The 25,260-nt window shown below is 36.2% G+C and overlaps 1 protein-coding gene across 2 annotated transcripts in view; it reads left to right on the top strand.

Moving 5' to 3' along the window:
- Positions 1 to 201: 201 nt before the first annotated feature.
- The window catches only part of slc2a9l2 (solute carrier family 2 member 9, like 2), a 278,540-nt gene continuing 253,481 nt past the window's right edge, over positions 202 to 25,260 (top strand). The window contains exons 1-2 of one of the 2 annotated variants that reach the window (XM_088913608.1): positions 202 to 226; positions 20,295 to 20,383. In XM_088913608.1, coding sequence (XP_088769734.1) covers positions 20,312 to 20,383 — 72 coding nt within the window. In that variant the 5' untranslated portion in view covers positions 202 to 226; positions 20,295 to 20,311. Of the gene's footprint in view, positions 227 to 6,071; positions 6,103 to 20,294; positions 20,384 to 25,260 lie in introns of those variants that run through there. The other variant, XM_088913616.1, reaches the window with a different exon arrangement.

Genomic DNA, 25,260 nt, shown 5'->3' on the forward strand with positions numbered 1-25,260 from the left:
CAAACCTCTTGGAGGCAACATATCATATATAACTAAAAAATATACAGGCCTCTTAATGTAGCTTGTTTCAAGCCTTTTGCATACAGTAGTTTTACTTGATTTAAATCTGCCATGTGATGATAATTCTATTACCTCATAATTGCATTTCTTATTACTAGCATAGAAAGGTTTCAAGCAGTTCTAAAATTGTTATGTTCAGAGCACTAGTGGACTTAACTGCTTTCTGGTAAGTTATACTTTCATACAATTATTTAGGAAAAAAATCATGTGTTGTTTTTATTTGGCTTTTTAAAAATGAAATACTTTGTATTTTAAATGAATCATTTCAAGATATAAAATGTTTTAGAGTTAAGGAATTGTAATTTCCTGTGGGATCAACGAGAATGTGATATGTGATTTATTTGAGAAATTCTTGAATTCTTGCTTCCTGAATATTCTTTTTTTTTTGGCTGAGCATATACATTACTCTCACAATTACTAAGAAAAGTATTTATCCGTGTTGAAACATTCAATATTTTCTCAAATGTTGGGGATTTCATTGAGTGAACAGATATACTAATTAATGGAAAACCTAACCCAAAATGTTTAGAGGAGAATCAGAAATTATAACCATAAAATTATAAGAATAAAGTGCTTTAATACAGTATAATAATTTGTGAAAAGTATTAGATGTTGTTACACCGGGAATGTTAAAACATGAAAGTTCCATGATAAAATACCAGTGTGACACATCTTTTTTTTAGTTCATTAATGGTCATAATATTAAGTTTAACAACACAGGTTCTTTGTTGAGAAACAGTATCAAAATGCTTTTTTTCCTTGCAAGTAAAATCTCACCTATATAAAACAGAAGCTTGCTAATATAGGTCAGAAAAAAACCCATGTAGCATGACATTGTTTTTTGTGGGCTGAAAAAGAGGTACTTCTAATGATTATTTAGTTTCCCACTTAATTTAATGATTGTGGCACAAATAATATACACAGCACACAAACTTGTACATAAATTCAAATCTTAAAATTACAAATACAAAATGTTAATTTGACTCCATTAATAACATACACCGTAGTTTGCTTTTAGAGTGCTCTAAAAACTATAGTTTGCAGTGAACCAACCTCTCTCAGCACAAAATCATTTACATTTACAAAACAAATATTGGAATCATGTAATGTTCAAAGTAGAATATGTTAACAAAAGGGAATCATGCAAACAGTTGTGTATTGGCTACATAGTGTTTTTGGAGTTGCTTTTATGCTTTAATTTCATGTTTTATTTTACTGTTATATTTTAAAAGGTTTAAATGGGGGCTTAAGACAAAACTACTGAATGTACAGTACATAGGTTACAATATGTGTCTGAGAAGGTCTGAGAGACTTTCTCTGTCTGTGTTAGAATGGCATGATAAATGATCGAATAGCCACACAAAAATTGCTGGAGACCTAAGGCACATGCAGTAACACAGTATTTACCAGAATAAATGCCACACCCAGGAATCTGGACTGCGGAAATTGAAAAGAACTTTACAAAGCACAAGTTACCTTTCTGAATAGCAATGGTTGAAATGAAAAAAAGATCTCTTTGTTATAAATAAATGAAAATGGAGAGGAGTCAAAACAGAAACAAAAAGAAGACAAAATGCAACTAATGTTCAAAAAAACTCCATGCTTTCTTCCTCTAAAGAGGTTTCTTGCTTCCTTCTCACGTAAAAACTCTTCCTTCATCCCTCTCCATCTTCTTATATGCTGCTGGTCCACTTCAAACTGCCTTCCAGTTGGACGATTCCCATACTGTTCAGTGCACAGGTTCTCCTTCTTGAATGCAAAAGTGTACTGTGATCTCTTGTTCATTTTGGATAACTACAAATAAATATTGTAACAACACACCATTACAGTACTCGCAAACAGTTCAACATTGTTTAGGTCTGGTGATAAATATATCAACAACCAAATCAACTTCAGATTTTATTTTCACTTGTATTAAAAAATAAACTGCAGGCAAATTGTACCACCCTAAAATCTGAAAAAAAATTGGTTTATATTTGGGTAAATTAATGAAGGAATCACAATTCCCTCAGTAAATTACTATGAGTAAGTTTGATCATGAGCATTACAGACTTTTTGGATTAAGGTCTTTGACTTTTTTATGAGCTGAAATAATAACATGTGCATCATGTCTGATTAATAACTTCTTATACATAGTGCATGAATATATTTGGAATTCTAATATTCTATTATATTTTTAATATGTCTAGATTATAGATTTTTACATGTGAAGATGATAAAACTGTTAGGTCATAGATTAAAAAGTAAAATTCTCTTTATTATATGGAAACGCAGCATATTACCATATGTTTAGTAGAATTGAAGCAAAACTTGTTTTCAAGTGGGAATACCAAGGCAGCACATGAGATAATTGGGCTCATGGAAATGTTAAAACTAATGTAATTAGTTCTAAATGACTTGCTGTGCTGTTCTTGTTACTCCCTGTGGAGCCTCAGGGATAGAATGGTTTCTGTAGTTTGTGCAATATTTCCCTTGAGGATTAAAGTGATGATTCAGTTCACAGCATTTTGGTTTTTGATCCTTCAGATCTCTACATTTTGGAATCGTTAAAGTATATATATGTTTGTGTATTTTTGCAATTAAAAATGACATTTACCAACCTACTATTCTAGATTGCTCTTAGTGCTGTAAAGTTCATTTTGCATTATTATTTAGTTAAACCAGGGGGATCCATAAGGAAGTTCTGGCTTAGGTTTATAGATGAGGCGTATTTCCCCTATAACAGTGCTGGCTAATAACATAGCGTAAAACATACAATACCAAAAAGTTGCTGAAAAGCTACATTTTTTAATGTATTTTAGAACTGAACTGAAATTCAAGAAAAAAAAAGTTTCTGATGTGGAATGAGAGTGGCAAAATAACTAACACTTTGTTAAACAACTTTGTAACTAGCTAAGTATTCTCTTTTGATGGTCAACTTGTCATTGTTGTTTTGGTTTTACAAAACCATAATCAGTTTTAACATTTTAAATGATAGTTGTTGCAGTATATCTGACATTTTCATTTTTTTATTTGGTTATGTGGCACATCTCTGGTTCACTCATCTTTCTTCATCTATCACATCACTTTATCAGTTACCATGTCAAGACCTCAAATTGTTCTGTATTCTGTAACTGCATTTTCTTTGCAAATGCATGTTTTTAAAACATTTTCACTAACATTGGTCCTTGGTTCCATTAACATCTTCAAAAGATCTCTGGAAGAACCAAACATTGGTGAACATAATGCAACAGCTAACCAGCACAAACTACTATAGGATGCTGAAACAGAAGAGCTGTGTGTATAAGTAATGGCTCTGGCATATTCCATTGATATGTATTGTGCTCCTCATTGGAACCCAGAAACTGACAAAGCTGTGAATATTGGTCCAGTAAAATGTTGCCCATCCTTTTTTGAGAGCAAAACAAAACACACGCCCCACTCCCACCTGAAAGAAAAACCCACTTCTAAAAGACATAAAAAAAGGACTACAAGAATGATAAGAATAGAAAACATATGAGATAATAACAGACTCCATGATCTAATAGTCTGTGTCATAGCACCATGGATACAGGCTATGGAAAATGTAACAAAACAGAAAAGCTTATTGATGCCAAGGAAGGGGCCAGATGTTAGCTAACCTTGCACTATCATTTTTTAGCAGCAGTAGTACCATCTTATTATATCCTTTTTTTGCACAGTAATGTCAAAGATGAATCATCAATCAGTAAAAGTAACTGTGGGTAACAGGAGATATCTCTTTTCAAAAGATAAGGAGGAATTAACATATCCCATCCTGACATTTGCCTGAATGCAGCAGTGTACCGGGAAGCAATCTGAACAAGCAACGTATCTTATGATATTCATCTATCATCTAAACTTTATTCAATACAGGGTTGCAGGGGAGCCAGAGTGTACTGCGGCAGTGCATGGCAAAATGTGCTCCATCGCAGGGCACACACAGACACAAACACAAAAATGCACACACTCAAACTAAGGCCATTTTCCCAGAAGCCAATTAACATACTAGTTCCTTGGACTGTGGGTGGAAACCCAAGCTAACGTGTGAAGAACAGAGAAACTCGATGCAGATAGCACACCAGGAAATTAACCCAGGGCCCCAACACAGTGAGGAAGCAGTGCTAACCACTGCACCACTGTGCCACACAGAAACCTCCATGAGTCCAGAGACGTGTGAGTCGCAGCAAAGACTCCTGGAGTAAAGTGTAGACTGAAAACATCATCCAAGACATGAAATGTTAGTGAGATAACCTGGTTTCCACTTGCCAACCACATATGGGTGTTTCCCAGGCACAAAAGAACTGCATACAGTACAAACACAATTTGTGAACCCCTAAGGATTTTCAAATATTTCACATACTTGAAACCTAAAATGTATTAGATCTTAATTTAAGATCCTAATAATAGATCAAGTTAACCTGATTAAACAAATGACACAAAACATTAAAGTTTTTTAATATTTATTTATCCTCAAATGATACAACATTCAATATCCAACTGTGACAAAGTATGTGAACATTTTGATTCAGCAACTGATGGCACCCACAATGAATCCAACTAAACATTGATCAGTTTCATGTCAGATTTGAGGAATTTTGGCCCAGTTCTCCTTAGTGAAACTCCTTCAGCTCTGTTGACAATTGAGGTTTGCTTTCGGTCTTGCCACAGTATTTCAATGGGGTTTAGGTCTAAATTGTGACTAGGCCGTTGCACTGTAAAATGCAGCATTTCTTCTTCTGCATCCATTCTTTTGTAGATCTACTAGTAAATTTAGCATAATTGTCTTTCTGCAAAAAAAGCACTTTTGGTTTAGCTTCAGGTCATAGACAAATGGCCTGACATTCTCCTCTTGAATGATACATTCAATTATACATTTCAGAAGCTTCTGCTTTCTGATCCAGGTCCCCAGGTAGCAAAGGATCCCCAAACCATCACACTTCTACCATCAGGATTGACAGCTGGGATAAGGTTCTTCTGTTTGAAAGCGGTGTTTGGTTTTCACCAAACATAACATTTTTCATTGAGGCCAAAGAGTTCTGCCTTTGACTTTGATTTTCTCCTTTCTATCCTTCCATGAATACCATTTTCTGTTCAGTCTTTTTAGATACTTCAGTCATGGACAATCACATTAGCCATGACAAGAAAGGCCTATAGTTTCCTGGATTTTATTCTGTGGTTCTTTGTAACTTCCTTGATGGTTGTCCTGACAGCTCTTAGAGAGATTGTGGTAGGACAACAAAGTCTTGACCCTTCTCATTTTTTTAAGACTGCCTTAATTTGAATTGGTGGAATCCCAAATGCTTAGAAGTGATTTTGTGATTTTTTGGACTGATGAGCATCAATAACTCTTTTTTTAAGTTCTTATGGATTTCCTTAGTTTGTGACATAACTTGTTTCTACACACCTGTTTGGTGAACACAAATCTCACAACATTTCTGATCTTTATATAAGGTGGGGCCTTTCAGGATCTACCCAATTATTTAAACACATTTAAAATTGTAATTATTCCCATAATTGAACCAGTGAAACTAGGATTTTGCTTATGTTTTTTCAATCTACATTACTCATTATTGGGTTCATGCATCATTTTATTTAAATAAACATGGAATTGGTCACTATAAACTATGTGAGATATTTACATAAAGGGTTCGATTCAAGAAGACTATCATAGTAAAACTATAACATTTCCATATTTATCTTTGGAGCTCACAAAAGTTTTCTCAAAACTGTACATTATATTAATTAATGCAGAAAATGTATATTGGTGGTTCCACTGGTGGGAACTGTGGAAACCCAGCATAAACCATGGGAAATGTAATGCCATTTTAGTGCCAGACAATATCCTTTCATGAATCCTAGTTAATTATTATCCAGGCCATTGTAGCAATATATTCCTCCCACGTGGTTTTAGTTTACAACTTGGATATTGTACAGTGCAAAACATACAGCAGTAGTAAGCCTATGATAGCTGCTTTAATTATTTTTGCACATCAAATGAGTAGGATTTGAGTAATCTTTATCATACTATCATTTGGAAAGTTGGTAAGTTAAGAATTAGGAAAATATGTTCTTGCTTATTGTGTTCAGGAGAAATCTTATGGAGCTTAATGCTAAAGGCTTAAAGTGTAAACTTTGAACAGCTCTGTGTGCTCTCTGATAATGATTACAGGCAGAGGTGAAAGTTAGAATTTAGTGCTCTGCACTTCGTTTGGTGGATTACAATTATCTACTTATTGTAAGATGCACAAGATGGGCTTTTATTTATGTTTTAAATTTGACCTCATATTGTTTAAAGTACACTGGAATCTTTGAGGAGAGCTAAGCCTCCTTTCTCTCTGTCATATTTTGTTTCTCTTTACTCCTTAAATTGTGATTTCGTGAGTATGTTCTTGAACATGAACAGCTATAAATTTAGGAGTATCTTGAAAATAATATGGCCTCACAAAGATATTAGTTCTTACACTTAGCATACTTACAGTGTAAATATTACTGTAGCTATTTACAGTAGGGAAGGACTAGGGTTTTGTAAAACATCTGTAACTTAAAAAAATAATTTACTTTTAGGTGTTGTTGTTTTCATGCCACTTCCTGGTGGCAAGGAACTGATCATTACTGAAATTATAAACTGATATGGTGTACTTTTCATTTTTAATTCTTGTCAACAGGAGATTACTGTATATTGGATGTGGATATGCAGAGCACTCATTTTATAGAAAATATTTGTAATCAGTTTAATTACAGGTACAGGAAAAAAAAATCTATTCAAAAATATTTTAGGATAAATGGAATTTACCACAAGAGGGCATCAAAGCGCTGTCCTCTATTTAAAAGAAAAATGTGAATCACTTATATAATATAATCACTTAAATATATGAGAAACTACAATTAAAGAAAATGCATAACCATTGAACCACAGAAAAGATTCCGACAGAAGTATCAATAAAATCAAAATTAAATTCCACTCACTTTACTTGTTTTTTTCAGCTGGATATCTTTTTTTTTAAATATCTTGACTATCCCTTGAGAAAGTATATTTGTATATGTAAGTTCTATTTAATTTTAAATGCAAATGCAGTATAAAGTATTTACAAGTGATTAAGGTCAAGGCTTCCACACAGCCTGGAAAATATGTATAACTCTAAATGTATTAGAAGAATACAGTTTTATGTTTGAACACTTCATTTACAGTTTTCACACTAAAGAATTTTAAAAGGGGCAAAGTTGGTTGTGAGTAAATATACGAAGGCTTTGATTATAAGGGGAGAGCACTAAAATTATTTTTCATTTCATTGTCAAGTCAAGGGTGTAAGAAAGCAGTAGCTGCAGACAAGATGGAAGATACTGTATGTGGGGAATGATCTGCCTTCCTCTGTGAAAACAATTGTTTTGTTGACAAGTGAAAAAACACAGGAAGTTGAGAGATGTATTGTCCAGCAGCTTCTGCTGTCTAGAAAACAAAACAGACTTATATTATGGATCTGAAATCCACCTGATGTAAGAAGTGAGAAAGGAAGTGACAGACTGGCCAGTAGACATTGTGAGTTTTGTATCATTCAGAAGCTTAGCTGTCCTGCTATATTCATAGAGAGGGGTAATGAAGGATTACATTTAGAGCTCGAAAAGAGCTATGGTTTTATTTTGTATTCTTACTGCACTTTAAATAAAAGGACTATTTTTGTAGTGTTTTGGATTGTTGTCTCTTTGTATTTGTTTCCCAAGACCCACCTACTTAAAAGATGCTTGCTACCATAAATTGCCTCATATGGTGGAGAATGTGGGCAGTAATTGCGGTCCTGGGAATAGAGCACTTGTTTGGCTGATGGTAACAATGCAATAGGGAATTTGAAAATAAAACTTCAAGGAGAAATATTGGGTTTGGATGAGAGATCCTAGGAGTCCACTGTGGCTGGAGGCTGAGAACAGGAGGCTCCTTCCCCTGGAATATACTAGATTGAAGCAACAAATAAACAACTGTCTGAAAATGGTGGTACTTGGCACCCTTTTATTCCCTAGAAATGAAAAAAACTGCTTGAGACTAGTGATGGGAACAAGAGTGTGAAGGAGGGCCCCAGAGGGAAAGAAGAAATGTGGATGCTTTTCCCAAAGATAATGGGACAAGAGCAAACATTTCTAGGCCTGAGAGCGATACAGATCTCCAGGACCACTGCCTAAAGTGAGGGAGAAGGAGCTTCCTGCTCACAATGAAGTGAGGAAGAAATCACTACAGTACCAGCACAGTGGCCACGGTCAGGCAACTATGAAGACAGACAGAAGAGAGAACAGAAATTAAATTTAGTGAAAGAGAGAGGGGGAAGTACAGGATCCTTAAACTCACTGGATTGTGAATTTGGAATAATAGGTGGGTGGGGGGGTCGAACACTAAACAACTGGATTGAAAAATGAGAATATTTCATTAAACACAATGAGGACAAGAAATGGGAGGGAAGAGGAAACAGAAATGGAAACAAGATGTGGACTACATGAAACATGAGGCCTAGCAGGTGAAGACAGGTAGCAGAGTGGTCCTTGCTGTAGACTGGAATCCAGCAACATGATCAATTACTGTATCACCAAGTGCAGGATACTAGTGGACTAGGATTGATGCCTTGTTGTTTTGTTTTTCTGTGCTATTTTTTTCCTCCATCTTCTTTTTGTAAAGAGTTGGCTTTGTTGTTTTTTTTATTCAGTTTGTTGTGTGTTCTCCAACACACCATCAGTTTATACTAATGATCGTGGAAAAAATAAGAAAAAGTTTTTTTTTCTATGGAGTATTTCTTAAAAAAACACCCTTTATGGAAGATCTGCGCTATGGAGCTATAAAACAGGATATCATCCAACACCAGGGTTTGAAGGTAAGAATTTAAAAGGCTGAGCAAGCAGGCCACTTAGTCACTTGGAACCGGGGAATTTTCCCTTCACCTGAAGTAGTCCCTATTATAGCAACAGATCTGGATACCTATAGTGAAATGGTGGAAACTTTTTTTTTATATAAAGAAAAGATGTGACATTATGGAACAGATAGGAAGTAATTGTGGTAACAAATGTTCTCATACAGTATATGTAAACTATGCACACAGCAAGACAGAAAGGCTTCATATGGTATTTACAGTTTTTCTGGAAGTGATGTCATGGAGAATTACTCTATGATTTAGAGTTTAATGGTGGTCATCCTCCTCCTCATTTATGAATGCTTAATGGTGGATTGTAATGCATTTCTGCTGTATAATTACTGGGGTGGTTGTGCAGTGGTAAGCACCTCTGTCTCACAGTGCTGGGACCCTGCGTTCAATTCTGGACCTAGGGTGCTATCTGTGTGGAGTTTGTATATTTTCCTCATGTGTCCATGGGTTTCCTCCAGGTGGACCAGTTTTCTCCCACAATCCAAATACTGGTAATACATTCTGGTAGGTTATTCTGGGAAAATTGGTCCTGGTACGAGTGTGTACATGTTTGTGATGGACTTGCGTTCTGTCCAGGGTGTACCCTACCTTGTGCATGCAACTTGCCGAGATAGGCTCTGGCTTCCCTGCAACCTGTATTGAATAAAGTGGTTAGAAAATGGATGGGTTATAATTTGAAACTTCTTCTGGTGCAATAGTAAGATTGTTTTGGCTATGTAGTTGCTGTAAATGAAATGTTCATAATTACAGTAAGCATAGTAGCCGTTAAATATTGTTGTAATGGTTTGCTGTAAAAACTGTGATTATTTCAATTGAAGATATATTCAGGTATAGGTACTTTTAATATGAAAGGAGGTTCTGAAGAAAGATAATAAAGCATATACGAATACAGTACTGTGATGCATCGGCATCCTGTCCAGGGAATATCCTGCTTTGCGTCTGTTGCTTACCTGTATAGAATCCAGCTTAATTGCAACCCTGAGTTGGATAAAGCTGTTAGAAAATGGATGGATGGATGAACACAAAAGTTCATACTAAATCTAACTCACCACAGCTAAATTCTGTAGTTTAATTACACACTTAAAGTCCTGTCCTTTTATTGTAATCAGTTCAGTACAAGAGACCATTAGACTATAATTAATGTCTCTGCTATTATTTTAAAAGGTGCTACCATCTGGCAGCACTTATTCAAAGAATTATATATAATATATTTGTGTAGCTTTTCATGTTACTGATAATGATTTAGTGTCAGTACAACACTATTTTTATGGAAGTCAAGTTCCTTTAGTCTAAAGGCATTTATAAACTTTCTTTTATAGCTTGTATTCCACTGAGAGAAAGCAATAACCATTTCAGACAGAAGATGAAAAATTTGAACAGATTATATACAGTATTTGTTCAGTTGGTCAATGTTAACAACAGCAAGGCATTGGTCAGCAACCAAATCTATGTTTTGTACAGTTTTTAACTGAATCTGTTAATCATTCACTCACCTCAGTGTGCTGATTGTGAGTGATCCACCTGACAAGACCATGACATTTTAGTAGCATATTTATCCCAATGTGTTGAACTTCTGAAAGCTTCTTCTGATAGTAAGTCAAATCATGTTATTGTTTTTTAAGAAAAAAAATCAAATTAAAATTACAAGTTGTAGTGATTGGGCAACTAACGATCTGTAAGGCACCAGCAATTGATTAGAAACAATGTGCATGCTTACATTGGCATACAGTATGTTAGTACTACTGTATATCAAAGGGTGCTTACTGTACATTTTTGCACCTTTGTTAAAAGATTTATATATTTATAAGTAAGTCATCCTTTAGCACCATTAGTAGAGTGAAAGGCTTTGTTATTTAGCTGTGATTATGTACATGGGAATAATATATATAAATTAAAATTTCAAATAAAATATGTAATGTGTATATTACTATGGACACAAGTAAGAGTGTGCTGTATGTAAAAAGGCTATTTCTCTAATTTGTTCAATGATGTTATTGATAAGTGTAGAAATAATATTATAATTATACTATAAATATAATTATAGTTACACTATACATATCTGTGATACCTTTTCCCAGTTTTCTAAAGGTTTATCCATGCATATTCTGTAGTAGTGGTCTGTTAAGCAATTTAAGATGCACAATTTAGCTATATACAGTGGTGAGAAAAAGTTTGTAGACAACTTAAGATTTTCACATATTTTACATATTTGAAATCTAAAATGTCATTAGTACTTAATCCAGTGACACCCTGAGTACTTGGTGGCACCCCCTTGAGCAGCTAAACCAATCAGTCTCTCACGTTGGTTTTGTGGTGTTTTGGCCCATTCCTCCTTACAGAACTGTGACATTTGAGGGCTACCTTGCCTTGACAGCACACATCATGTCTTGCCACAATTTGATGGGGTTTAGGTTCAGACTTAACTAGGCTATTGTACTTAACTAGGCCGTTGTAGAGCTTGGAATATTATATTGCTTCTTCTGCAGCCATTCTTTTGTAGATCTGCCCGGCTGTTTAAGATCATTGTCTTGCTACACTTTCATTTCAGCTTAAGGTCATGGATATGTGGCCTGAAGTTTCCCTCTAGTATCATCAGATACAATGTTTAATTCATGGCTGTGTTAATGATGACAAGCTGTCCAGGCCAGAGGGAGCAAAGCATCCCAAAGCCATCACACTTCCACCATCATATTTGATGGCTGAGATGAGGTTCCTCTGTTATTAGTGTTTGTTTTTTGCCAAAAATGACTTTTTATATTGAGGCCAAGGAATTTTAGCAAAAAAGTTTAGTTTTCAGAAGACATTGTTCTAGAAGCCTTGTGTTCTTTGGTGAACTTATGATGGGCAGCCATGTTCTTTTTGGAGGGCAGTGGTTCTGCTTGATATACTACCATGACTATTATGTCTAACAGCAGAGTAGGGGAGCTTTGCAACCTTTTCTAGACTGATAAGTATCAATAACTCTTTTTCTGAAGTCCTCAGAGATTTCCTTTGATCATGGCATGACAGCAGTTCTGTGGTCTGAGCTCTTTAGAGGATAGCTATTTTTTTATTGCTTCCCACTATTTTACAGTAAGATCATAGATGTAAAACATTGGTCGTTCAACTTCTTTTCGTTGGAGAAATTTCTTCAATGTTGCAACTTCTTTTTTTCTTTTCTCTGGCTGGCCTCCAGAATGGGTTCTACAAAGAGAATCTACTGCTTCAGAGGTCTTCTGCGAACAGCCTAGATGAAGACTATCTGTGTCCTTCTTTCACTTCACTATTCACTGGATATTGTGGACTGCAGTTTGTTGAGGGTAGTCGATTCTTGCCTGGCCTACCTCAGTTCTACCTTGGAGGCTGTCATTGCTGCTCTGGGACCTCTTCAGCTCTTCTCTTACTTTCATTAGAATCTTCAATAAACATTCACTCTCATCCTTGTCAGTTATCATTTAGAATCAGAAACTTTATCCTCCAGACTTTTACAATTTCCATCCTAACCCCCTCTCTGTATCAGTTCAGAACATGGTAATTTGTTTTCTTACCTGCCATTCTGGTAGTTTTGTGGATGTTTGCTTTTGTGCCCATTCTTTCCTTTGTGGAAAGGAGTTTTTTCATTTTGTTCTCACATTTTAAACTGGAGGACAATTGTCTTTTCCCTGGGTAGACTCAGATAAGGTCTACTGTACTGTATGTTTTATTCTTATTTTTTCTGATCTATGCAGAAATTTCCTGGCCTTTGGCATCTCCTTCTTAATATTCATGTTTTCCCTTTCCTCTGGTGCCAGTTGTCTCCTTTTTCAGGTATTCTGCTTTCAATTATTTCCTTTATTTTCTGTTGCAGTTGTTTGATGCTAATTTTCCTCCAGGGTTTGAGTCACTGTTGGTTCAAAGGGACTGTTGATGGAAGGGATCAGTTGTTTGATCAGATCCAATCTTATGTTTATATACAGTATACTGTATATTAAAAAAAAAACATTTCCCCTGCATTCTGACCAAACACTCTGCTCCCCAAGAACACAACCTGTGCTTCTTCCTTCACCATATGTGGTATCCGGCAGTGGAGTGCATAAATATGTGGGTCTCTCGGAAACACCTGCACATACAGTCATAAGGAGAAATGCACTCAGTATATAACAGTGCAAGGAAAAAAAATCAAAGCAAACAAAAACCTCTGTCCAAGCTCTAACCACATTTAATACATTTTCCTCTTACCCTCTCTTTCAAAAAAACAGTCAGACTTCAACAATGTGTCCTTTCATGCTTCTTTTATCCATCAGTGGTCAACAGCCACTGGAAGCCTCTGCTTGCTGATTTTAAATTGTCAACCAACCAGCTGTGTTCAACAAAGCTTTCAGGAAACTGGACAGACCCCACTATAAGTCCATCAGCTCACAAGAGTTTGCTCTAAAGGCACTTCCCGTCTTGCTCCTTGGGTGTTACATGATTGTTGCATACCTGCAACTTCAGTTCTTTCACTGAATGTGCTAATATTAATTTCCATACTCATGTGTGGTATTAGCAGGGGGTTAATGTTTTCAGCAATGCATTTTTTCTTCTTGTCTTCAACGTTTGCTTGAAAGAATTTTGTTGCAAATTTTTTTCTGACTGCGACATTCTGCGACAAGTTTCTGGAATGTAGTCTTACTGGCATATTGTGACTAGTTCTTTGATTCTTGTGAATTGACCTCAGAAAGCACAATCACATTTCCCAGTATTAAAAGCAATTTAGTGACATATTCATATTGGACTAGGCTCTGAACCTTTTCTTACTGGCCATTTGTTCCTCTGCTAATTAAAGTGTGCCTGTTTTCTCAATATAGTTGCAGAATTACCTGTGTATAGTACATTTAACATTCACAGTTACAATATGAGAACCTTCCTTGAAGACGGATTCTGTTATATGTTATGTAAAATTCTTCTAGGTTATCTGTACTATATTTACAAAAGTGCAAAAAACACTACAATTTGCATACAAAGTCAGTGCAAATGTCAAGGCCATCTTCTTTCAAATAGTTAATATTTCGTAAAGTCAAATATTTCCAAAAACTACTGACCTTAGAGCAGGCTGCACAATTGCCCCATTTAGTGGCACTCACTTGAATGTTCCCTATGCTTTCTGAATCAACAGGGGTGAAAATCAAATTTATCATTCTCAATAATGATTTCTAACTATTAGCATTCAATCCAGCAGTATTGTATAGTGCTATTCAATGGCGTCCACCCCTCTGGGTACACAAAGAAGGGTCATACCCACACAATCTACTTTAAGTGCCAGCAAAAATGTCAGTGCAATTTGGAAATCCACCAACTCTCAACATTTCTCTTTGTCATTCATGATGATTATTAATACTTTTTTATGTACAATATTTAATATGCCTTTGATGTTACATAACTTGCGGCCGCATCTACCCCAACTTTATAGTATATGTTAACAGCACTCTCCCAAACTCCATTTAACTGAATTGTCAGTAGTGCTTATGTTGACCGTTCCTGGTCATCTTTGATACCATAACAGTCACCTTTTCTTCCAGGTGCCTAGAAATAAGATTACCAGGAAAATTGGTGACATTGTTGTGCTATTTTCAAACATTATCCTGAACTGAATTTCGGTCATTCTCCTGAAGTGAATAGTACATGTTGTGTGTAACACAATCCATACAAAAGAACATGCAGCATTGCAGATGGAGCCATTTCTTGGAGACTACTTACAGTAGATTCTCTTCCTAATGGAATTCGCTGACACCCCAAAGTGTGCTCTGTTCCCTCAAGGAGCAATGAGGGAGCAACGGACACCTTTTCTCATATGATGTGCGAGTGTTCAGATGTGGCTGTGTTCTGGGGTCAGTCTCTTCAACCTTATGTGCAATGCTGGGAAAATGGATGACAGTTACCTGTACTGGCTTCTGCATGTCCCTTCTCTGCCACCAATGGGAAATTGAAGTTCTTCATTGGACAGGTTCACTGGCTCAGAAAAAGGACTCTCTGAGGTTGGGGAGCATGTTGTTGTGCCCTTCAGTGATGCAATTGATGGGATTATCTATGGACTTAGAAGAGAAAGAGGTCGCCACCTGGGCAGGGGTGGTGTATTGTGGGTGGGTGACAGAAACAAAATGAGTTGCTTTCAGAATATGGTATTGTAGTGCATTTTTTCAGAAAAAGTACTTGAAGCATTCCCTGTACATAGCTGATTTCATTTGATTTGCAGCCCTTCTTTACAGTATCACTATGCCAAGCACACCAGTGTTGAAGAAAGAGTATAAAAGGCCATTTTTAAACATTTAAGGCTCAGGGCACTGGGCAATTAAAAGATTTTATAGTTACAAATTTCCACAACATAACTATCTTGTGCTGTTGTTGTGACAAAAAATAGCTAAGCCTATAGAGTTCAAAGAAAAGTAAGGAGACCCTTTGTAAAAAAAATAACTTGATACTTTTATCAATCCATATTCTGATTATTACAACTAATATAATGAACTTGTAATTACTGAACTTTAAAACATTGACTTCTTTGTTTCTAAAATGAACACAAATATGGTCCTTAAAGGCCCTAAATGTTAAAAGCCTGTCTAAGCCTTAAAGTAGCTGGTAAATGTTTGATGAACACATCAGCCAATAGTTTTAGAAATCATCCTCATGTTGTTGATTTATGTTTTGATTAACTTGAGAAACTGAAAGTCTATTTCTATAATTGTAACAATTACTACTTTGCTGTTACAATATTGTAATTGTATTAAGCTACAGAAGATTTAATTACTACTTTACTAACCTAGTTTATCTGTGGTTTTACTACTGAACACATTTTTGAAAAGCTGTGCCTTCTAAATTTCTGTTACTACTTTTTTTATGTGGTGCTTATCCTACTGTAGGATAGTCACTTGAAGTATTCTGTATACAAGACTTTTTACACTTTGGCAATTTTATAGTTATTTTACATTGACACTAGATGGCACTGTTAATGCTACATTTGATCAGCCTGCATAAAATTAAGAGACAGTAATCTGGGAAAATAGTTATACAAATGGATAAATCGCTAAATTCTACAGCATAAAAGGCACCATGGGTACATTATACAGTATTTACAGTAATTGTTTAGAGTTGTTTCCAGCTTAAAAAAATAATTTGCCGTGGTTTGTTCACAAGTTCCCTCTATACATGAACATTAAAATTGAGATGAATGAAAATGAATGAAATTTCAATTAGAGGTACAAGGTAAATATAATGCAAATGGGATTGTATGCTCACAAGGATAGTGCATTATAACCATAAAACCTACGGAATGTACTGTAAATAAGAAAATATAGAAATACATATCCTTCGCATGAGTGTTTTTACATTTTGTAAATCACATAACATTGTGTGTTCTTTTTGATTTTGTGTAGCTGCTGTTCCTTAGCTTATCTATTTGATGGCCAAGTGATTCAGATAAAATAGACTTTGGAAACCTCTTCAAATTGAATGGAAAGATACTCTGCTGTGGATTTGAAGGTTATACCTCTCCCTAAATTCCATTTTTTTAAAGTGCAGGCAAAGAAGGATAGTATAAGTAAACTTCAAATTGAAAAGAACATAACTGTGTTTTCATTATCACAAGAACCCTGTGTACAATAATAAATAGTTGTGCATTGACAGAAGCAGGAAAAAAAATACTGTCCACCCTTTTTCCTTTCATTTAAAAAAATATACCCATAATAATAATAGCTTACACTTATATAGCGCTTTTCTGGACACTCCACTCAAAGTGCTTTACAGGTAATGGGGACTTCCCTCCACCACCACCAACGTTCAGCATCCACCTGGATGATGCGACGGCAGCCATAGTGCGCCAGAACGCTCACCACACATCAGCTATTAGTGGGGAGGAGAGCAGAGTAATGAAGCCAATTCATAGATGGGAGGCCATGATTGGTAAGGGCCAATGGGAAATTTGGCCAGGACGCCGGGGTCACACCCCTACTCTTTCAGAGAAATGCCCTGGGATTTACTGAGATTTACCACAGAGAGTCAGGACCTCAGTTTTACGTCTCGTCACTATACTGGGGCATTAGGACCCACATGGACCGCAGGTTGAGCGCCCCCTGCTGGCCCCACTAACACCTCTTCCAGCAGCAACCTTAGTTTTCCTCTGGAGGTCTCCCATCCAGGTACTGAAAAGGTTCACACCTGCTTAGCTTCAGTGGGTTGCCAATTGTGAGTTGCAGGGTGATATGGCTGCTGTTTACCTAGTGATGATAATATTTACTTTTTCTCTTCTTAACATGATTTTTGTCTCACAGAGAAACTGGGAACAAATTCAGACCATTTACAACACACTGGTCTAAATCCAGGTTGTAAGCTCCTTAATAGATCGCATTTCCCTCATGTTTTCAACTAATAAGACTTTTAATGGATTAACTGAAAGACAACTCTTGCATGCATATTTAACAACTTCAAACTAAGAATTAATCAAAACAGAATATATGCTGACTTGTTACTTACTGTAGCAAATGAAGGAAATTATTGAGTAACATCTTGATGAAAACACTTGCTGCCACACTGTCTATAATGCAATTGTGTATTGTATTTGTGTTGCACTAACACAATCATCCTGATTCCTTATTAGTTATGATGTAAACATCACTTATGCAAGACTTCATAGCAGAGCCAAGAAGACAGTAATTTGTGCCAAAGGTGCATCTTACCAAGTACTGACTCAAGGGGAGCAAATACTAATGTTATCAGTTATTTTCAGTTATATATAAATAATTTAGGAGGATTTGTAGGATTTTGATTTACTTATAACAATAACATGTAAAAAAGTCCAAGGGGGTGAATTTTTATAGCCATGGTACATCACTTTAAACAAATATGTGATATATTATTCATTAAATCACTTACATTTGATACATCATCATTGCCTCTGTTTACAACCAAAACTTAATAACACCCCAGCTGCATAGATAGAGTAGCAACAGTCACACATACAGTATCTTTCAAGTAAACTAGAGCAGGTTAAAACAAAAACCAAGTGTCTTATCTCATGCAGTCAGCAGGTGGTGCAGAAGATTGCAACTCTATCGATTTCTATGTGTGAATCAAGGTTCATTTGAATGTTTTTTTTTCCATTGTCATAAGTCTGAAAGACTCCACTTTTTCCTGAGACTTGATCCTAATTCGGTTCTTGATTCTTGATTAACTCAACAATGGAGAATCTTCAAAGATAAGAAAAACATAAGAATAGTTGCAAATGAGTGGAAACCATCTGGTCTGTTTGGCAGTTAAAAGCTAATTGATCCACGGATCTCCTCCAGCCATTTCTGAAAGACACAATGTTATTGACTTTAACAACATGTCTGGGTAGCTTGTTCCATACTCTCACAACCCTTTGGGTGAAGAGCCTTCTGTTCTTGGTTTTAAAAGCATAGTTTCTATTTGCATCCTCTTGTTTATGTTTCACAAATCAAGAAGTCCAATGCATTGGCTTTGTCAATGGCTTATGATAATTTTAAATACTTGTATTAGGTCGCCTTAAGTTGCCTTCATTGTTCATTTTTTTCACTTCAGTAGAGCACATTACTTTAAGCTCTGTAATGCATCTGGTTGCTCTTTTCTGGATTGATTACAGAGCTGCACTATCTTTTCTATAAAGTGGTGACCACATTTATACACAATATTCTTCTTGAGGTCTTACTAGTGAATTATACATCTCTCCATCTTCTAACCTCTTTATCCAATTCAGAGTCACTAGGGAGCCAGACCTTATCATGGCAAGCAAGTGCAAGGTGCTATCACTATCACTATTTTTCCCTGTGATGCAATGCCTTGCTTCTCCCTGTGCATTCCTTTACATGCTCTTGCGAATAGCTGTCATACCTAAAAAGAGAAAGAATTCTAGAAATTTGAGCAAAATAAATGTCTTCTAATTTACATGCCTTTACAGCTTTGTTTCTCCTTTATCTTGCCACTTAGTTTAATATTGTCTATAACATTCTCCACTATCTGTCTTCCCTTTTGCACTTGTCCTTAGTGGGCAGGTGTTTCAGTATATGTAAGTAAACTATTAATATCGGTTTGGCTTGTCCTCAGAAAGAAAGTCTGATCGATTCTGCAGAAGCTTGATGACAGATGCTCCTTTCACATGTGCATCTTATCTTTGATGCACATGCTTCCAATAATTCATCCCATCTTTGAATGGATTTGTTTCTGAACTCTATCAAAATACTGTCCATACTAAGCAAAATATAAAAGGGTTCTTGACACAATACATCAACCACTTACAGTTTCTCCCATCTTTATGATTGAACACTTTCTTCACATTTGTATCCATAGTAGTCAGATTTAGGTGGTGCATAAAAAAATTAATATAGCTCATTTGAATTAGGGCAAGCAAAATAATTTAAAATTCTGAACTTTGATAGGGCAGTGAAGCAGCCTTTTAATACTGCTGTCTTATTGCACTGGGCTCTGGGTTCAGTCCTGGGGCGCTATTTGTGTGAAGTGTGTGCCCTGCGAAGAACTGGTGTCCTGTCCAGGGTGCACCACTCCGTATGCCCATTGCTTGCTGGGATAAGCCCCACCTCCTCCTTGATGTTATTTTGGATAAAGCAGTTAGAAAATGGATGGATGAAAGAATTTTGCTTAACAGCATTTACTGTACCTCATGCAGCTGCTTGTCATTCACTTACCCACCCCCCTCCCTTCATGCTGTACTCTTTTATCTTCATAAATGCTAGGTCCAGTGACTGCATTAATTTTCTGTTTAATGCTAGGTCCAGTTGGAAAATCATCAGCACAACTGCATAAAAGCAAAACAAACAAACAAACAAACAAACATTACCTTTGCACACTTAGCAATGTTAACCTTCATAGATTATTGCCTCTCCATTGCCTTGGTCCAGACAGACAGGGGGCAGTGAGAAGAATCTAGGTGCTGTTTGTCATATCAGTGAGCATTTCAATCATGATTGGATGTTAATTATAAAAGTGAAATCACGAATGAAGTATTTTTATACAAGAGCCTCACAGTGTTGGATTTATATTTGATTTTTTTCCCATGAAACCAATTTGACTGGCCAATTCAGAAGGTGATTTTTGGACCAGCCATTCCAGCATTTGCCAGAAGTGCCAGATTGTCAGTACAGGTCTGGCATCTTACAAGTTACAATTTAAAATCAAGTTAAAATCAATACAATTCATTATTAAAGTGAATTTTACTATTTGAAACAGGTGCTTGTAATGTTCTTAAAATAGTCTTTCCACATTTATATAGTCACAATAGCTGCAATGGTTTTCTATTTGCTTTATTTGGATCACATTCTGGTTCACTCTGTGTGTGATGCATTAAATTTGATTTTTTTTTAAATTATTTAACAGATTAGATTAACAGAAAAATGGACAAGACTAAAGAAATTCATACTCCAGAAAATGAAGATGCACATAAAACATATAAACCTGTAGAGCGGGTAAGTAGATCTTAGTTTTTATATTTAATAAGTTATGCTGCAGACATCTAGTAAATACCTCAAATGTTTTTATGTGAGGTATTTAAAAAACAATGAGATCATATTAGGCTAGCCTTATAATGCTTCATATTTACTGAGCCCCTCCATATTGCATTTAAGATAACTTTAATCGGTATGGTTTGAAAAACATTGAAAAAGACAAAAGTGTATCAGAAATCAATGTTGGAACTTTGTAAGTAGCGCATTCATATGAATGCTCTCTACCAGGGTTAGATTATGAATCATTTTATAAATGACTGGCTCTAAAATGCTCCAGTTAAGAACAATAAAATGAGTTTAATTTTATTAGGATTTGCAGCTGGAAAGATCATTAAAAACATAATCCTGCTGTTTCTGGCAAATAATGAATTATACTTGGAAAATGTTTGTAACTAAATTGAACGCTATACTTCTGTGGATCAGTAAAAATAACATTTTGTATTGATGACATCTAAACATTTTTAATTCCATATGTCACTTTTACTACCTTATAATGGAGACACAATGCAATTAAATGTAGCTATAGCCATTTGAAAGTAATTACATCAACCAATTTATTATAAAAATGCCTCTTTTCACAAGTTAATAGTTTTTTCTAGCTTAAGAAGACATTTTAAAGAATTAATTTAATGCAATTCAAAAGAGCAAAAGAGAAAACTTTAATGCTGCTGAAAGGTCCTTTTAAAACAAGGTTAAGCAAATAGTAAAACAATCTGTGCTTTGTAAGAAAACAGACAAAATAACCATCATAAAAGACAAAAAGAAGAGGCGAAATACTCAATAAAGTTAGGTAAATGCTATATATTTTGCTGTGAGCAGTCAAGTAAATTTCCAGGGGACTCTTTTAGAAAGGAAACAAAGGTCATTACATTTTCCTCATTTCTGACCTTGTGATACTGGATTACCTATGTGGAACAATATAATCTGTTTAATCCAAGAACAATTGTCGTCTTCAAAATTGTGTGAGAAAACGAAGTATTGTACTGACAAGCACCCATTATCTACTGCTGGGCATGATCCACTGTGAGTATTGAATTATACAGTTTCAAAATGTATGCACTTATTTGGCAGATGCCCTTATCCAAAGTGACTTACTTTGTAAAAATGAAATGCCAAAATAAGAAAAACAAAACTGTGCTGATACAATAAGTATAAGTGAATACACTGACAATAAGACTTGAACATCAACACAAATGCTATGGAAAAAATAGTTAAATATTAAGAACTCAAACTACTAAAAGTGTGACTTCTGAGCAGTAATAAAAATACTCTGTTGGTATGTGTATCCAGAAGTAGAGTGAATAAGTGAAGTTAGGAAGTTAGAACATAGGTGTTGTCTAAATGGATGAGTCTTCGTCAGACACTGAATGGTTATCAATTCTGTTTTCAATGGCTAGTTTGTTCCACCACCTGATATAATCTGTTCTGGAAGTGGGAGAAGTGAGAGTGGGTATAGAACATCTGGTGACAAGGAGGATCAGAGAGAGTGAGAGGGGAGTGTTGGCAGGATTATGAGATGCAAGGTAGGCGGGGCAGAGGATAAGGTTTTTGAAAAGGACGCCTATGCATCTTGACCAGATGTGATTGTAAACCACTTTGGACAAAACCATCTCCCACATGAACAAATGTAACAAAAATAGTTACCTTCTTGAGTTCTTGCAGTGTCTCCTCAGCAGCTATCTGAAATGATCATTAAAATGAAATCCACTACAATATCCTTGGGGCTGTGTGCCGTGTTCAGTTTTTTAAAAAAATTCTCTGTTGCATTGTCATGCATATAAGAAATGAATTAAGATGTGGAATAGTACCAATGGCACTTACTGCAGTTACTATCATTCTGCTATAAGTCTGAATTGAAATAGATTGAAATGTCACCATTGTTGGCAAAGATTCTGAACTTGTTTCTGTTCATGTACAGGCTTACATATCTGTGAATAAACCTCATGAGAACCTTCAGTCTATGCTTAATGCATACTAAAGGTGAAAAATTTGGTCAATGAGCCTGGTCAGTACCTGAATGGGAGACCTCCAGGGAAAAACTAAGGTTTCTGCTGGAAGTGGTTTTAGTGGGGCCAGTAGGGGGTGCTCACCCTGTGGTCGTTGTGGATGAGACGTAAATCTGAGTTCCTGACTCTCTGTGGTCATTAAAAATCCCACGGCATTTCTTGAAAAGAGTATGGGTGTTACCCCGGCATCCTGGCCAAATTTCCCATTGGCCTTTACTAATCATTGCCTCCAAATAATCCCCAGCTCTGAATTGGTTTTATCACTCTGTTCTCCTCACCATTGATAGTTGATGTGTGATGAGCTTATTGTGCACACTATGGCTGCTGTCACATCATCCTAGTGGGTGCTGTACTTTGCTGGTGGACAAGAGTATCCATTACCTGTAAAGTGCATTGAGTGGAGTTTCCAGAAAAGCCCAATATAAGTGTAAGGAATTATTATTAATTATTAAGTGCACAAATACAACGAAATGCTTATTTGCATGTATGCTCCAATACAAAGACATTAGGGAAACACAAAGCAAACACAGAACAGCAGCAACAACAAAATTAAATAACATAAAATTTAAATACAAGTCAAGCAGGGCACAAAAAAAACATCAGGGTGAGTCAGTGGTAGAGGTAAAATTCAATAATCTGACAGTTTGTGGGAAGAAGCTATCTCTGAATCCAGAGGATCTTTATGCTCCTATACCACTTACCAGAGGGAAAGGGACAGAAAAGTGAGAAAGCCAGATAATGTTTACCCTTAGTAGTACTCCCAGCCTTCCTGAGACATCAGGTTGTAAAAATGTCCACAACAAAGGGGAGCTAATCTCCAATAATGGACCAGGCTGGCCTGATCATTCCTTGCAGTGTTGTTTGGTTATACAGCACAACGAGCTGCTCCCAAACCACACTGTAATACCACACGTGAGCACACTTTCAATAGTGCAACTGTAAAATGTAGTGAATTGTTGAAGATGGACCAATATTGGTTTAACTGAGGAAATACAGTAAAGGAGCTGTTGCGCCTTCTTTTTAGCTTCAGGTACATGTTGGGGCTATGTTACATCATTAGTAATGAAGGTACCCAGGATCTTGAGGCTGGTAACCATCTCAAAAGCCACCACATTGGTGTGATTCCCATTCAGCGTTTTGAAATCGACAACCAGCTCTTTGGTTTTGCTAACATTGAGAGAGAGATTATAGTCAAGACACCACTCCAGCTGGTTCCATGAATATATCCCTGTAGGCCATCTCATCATAACTTTTGATTTGGCCAATGATAGTAATCATCAGCATACTTGTACTGTAGATGATGTTGGAGCTGTGTCTGGCCACACAATCATGGGTAAACAAGGAAAACGGCAGGGGACTAAGCACACAGCTCGGAGGGGCACTTACATTGACAGTCAGCGTGGAAGAATGCTTTCCATTAACCCTCACTGTCTGTGGGCTGCCAGTTAGGAAATCCAGAATCCAGCTGCAAAGAAAGGTGATGATATCCAGATTGTTAAACTTGCTGACTAGTCTGGGTGGAACTATAGTGTTAAAGGTGGAGCTGTAATCAATTAATAGAATTCTAAAATATTTGTCTGTATCATTCAAATGAGCCATGGCAGTGTGACGTGCCAGCGAAAAAAGATAATCGGTGAACCTCATACACAGGTCTGCAAACTGCAGGGGGTCTAAGCACTCACGTACTATAGGGTTAGTTTAAAAACAATAAAAACGTATACTTGAATAAACGTTATACATTTAAACCACCAAAGCTGGGCACGATCTGCAGGGCCCAAGGAAGCAGAGGCTCGTATTTCTGGGAGATGTAGTATTTAAGGGACGTTTCCTCATCAGTTTTCTGAGTAGTTTGTACTTGGCTTTCTCTTCTTGATTTTTAGAATTAAATTATAATAATTTTAATTAATTTGAAATAAATTATTAGTTGTCAGCTATGTTACTCTCATGTCAACTATGTCAACCTCATGTGAGTTATGCTATTTAAAAATCTGTCAAAATTGATTTTAGACACAAAAAATTGTTTTGTTTTTATAACACAAAATAACAATTATCTGATTTGCTCGGTTTTATAAAATAATTTAAATAATAATTATAACATCACTTTATTAACCCTTTACAATTTCTTGCATTAGGAATTATCTTTTTGCATACCCCAGCTTACCACACAGACACAAAGATAAGGAGAGAGCCTGGGGTCAGAGCGCAGGGTTTGCCATTGAACGGCGCCCCTGGAGCAGTTGGGGTTAAGGGCCTTGCTCAGGAGCCCAATGGAGTACGATTCCTCTGCCTGCTGCGGGATTTGAACCGGCAACCTTCCAACCACAAGCGCAGATCCTTAGCCACAAAGCCACTTTTGTGAGAAAAAGTTAGTACTACAATGTTTTTGTGATGCTATATTTAATTGATGTTTAATCTATGATCCTCTATGATAACACTTAAAATAAAATTGGATCAAGAGAATATCCATGATATTTGGGAGTATTGGGATTAATTTCCTTACTCCCCAAAACATTGCAAGCAGTTGGTAGAAAGCCGTTAAATTGTATGAGAGGTGCCTTTATCATGTAAATAGACTTGTTGTTCTGTCAATGGACAATAGGTCAGTGAGCTGCAGCTACCATCTCTACTCAGGGAATTAAATAAACACATATACAATAATACAATATAAGGCCATTTGAAGTGAGTAGCTTGCAGGATAATTGACTTTCTGAGTGCTCATCAGGGGGCATTGTCAGCTGGGTGAGCACCTCAAGGTGAAGGTTCCTGAATATTGCCAAGGTGTTGGTGATGATGAGCACAATGCTCTGTGCATTTGGTAAGGAGAAGAATGCC

Source organism: Atractosteus spatula, chromosome 1 (assembly GCF_055471065.1).
Source record: "Atractosteus spatula isolate fAtrSpa1 chromosome 1, fAtrSpa1.hap1, whole genome shotgun sequence".
Taxonomy (NCBI): domain Eukaryota; kingdom Metazoa; phylum Chordata; class Actinopteri; order Semionotiformes; family Lepisosteidae; genus Atractosteus; species Atractosteus spatula.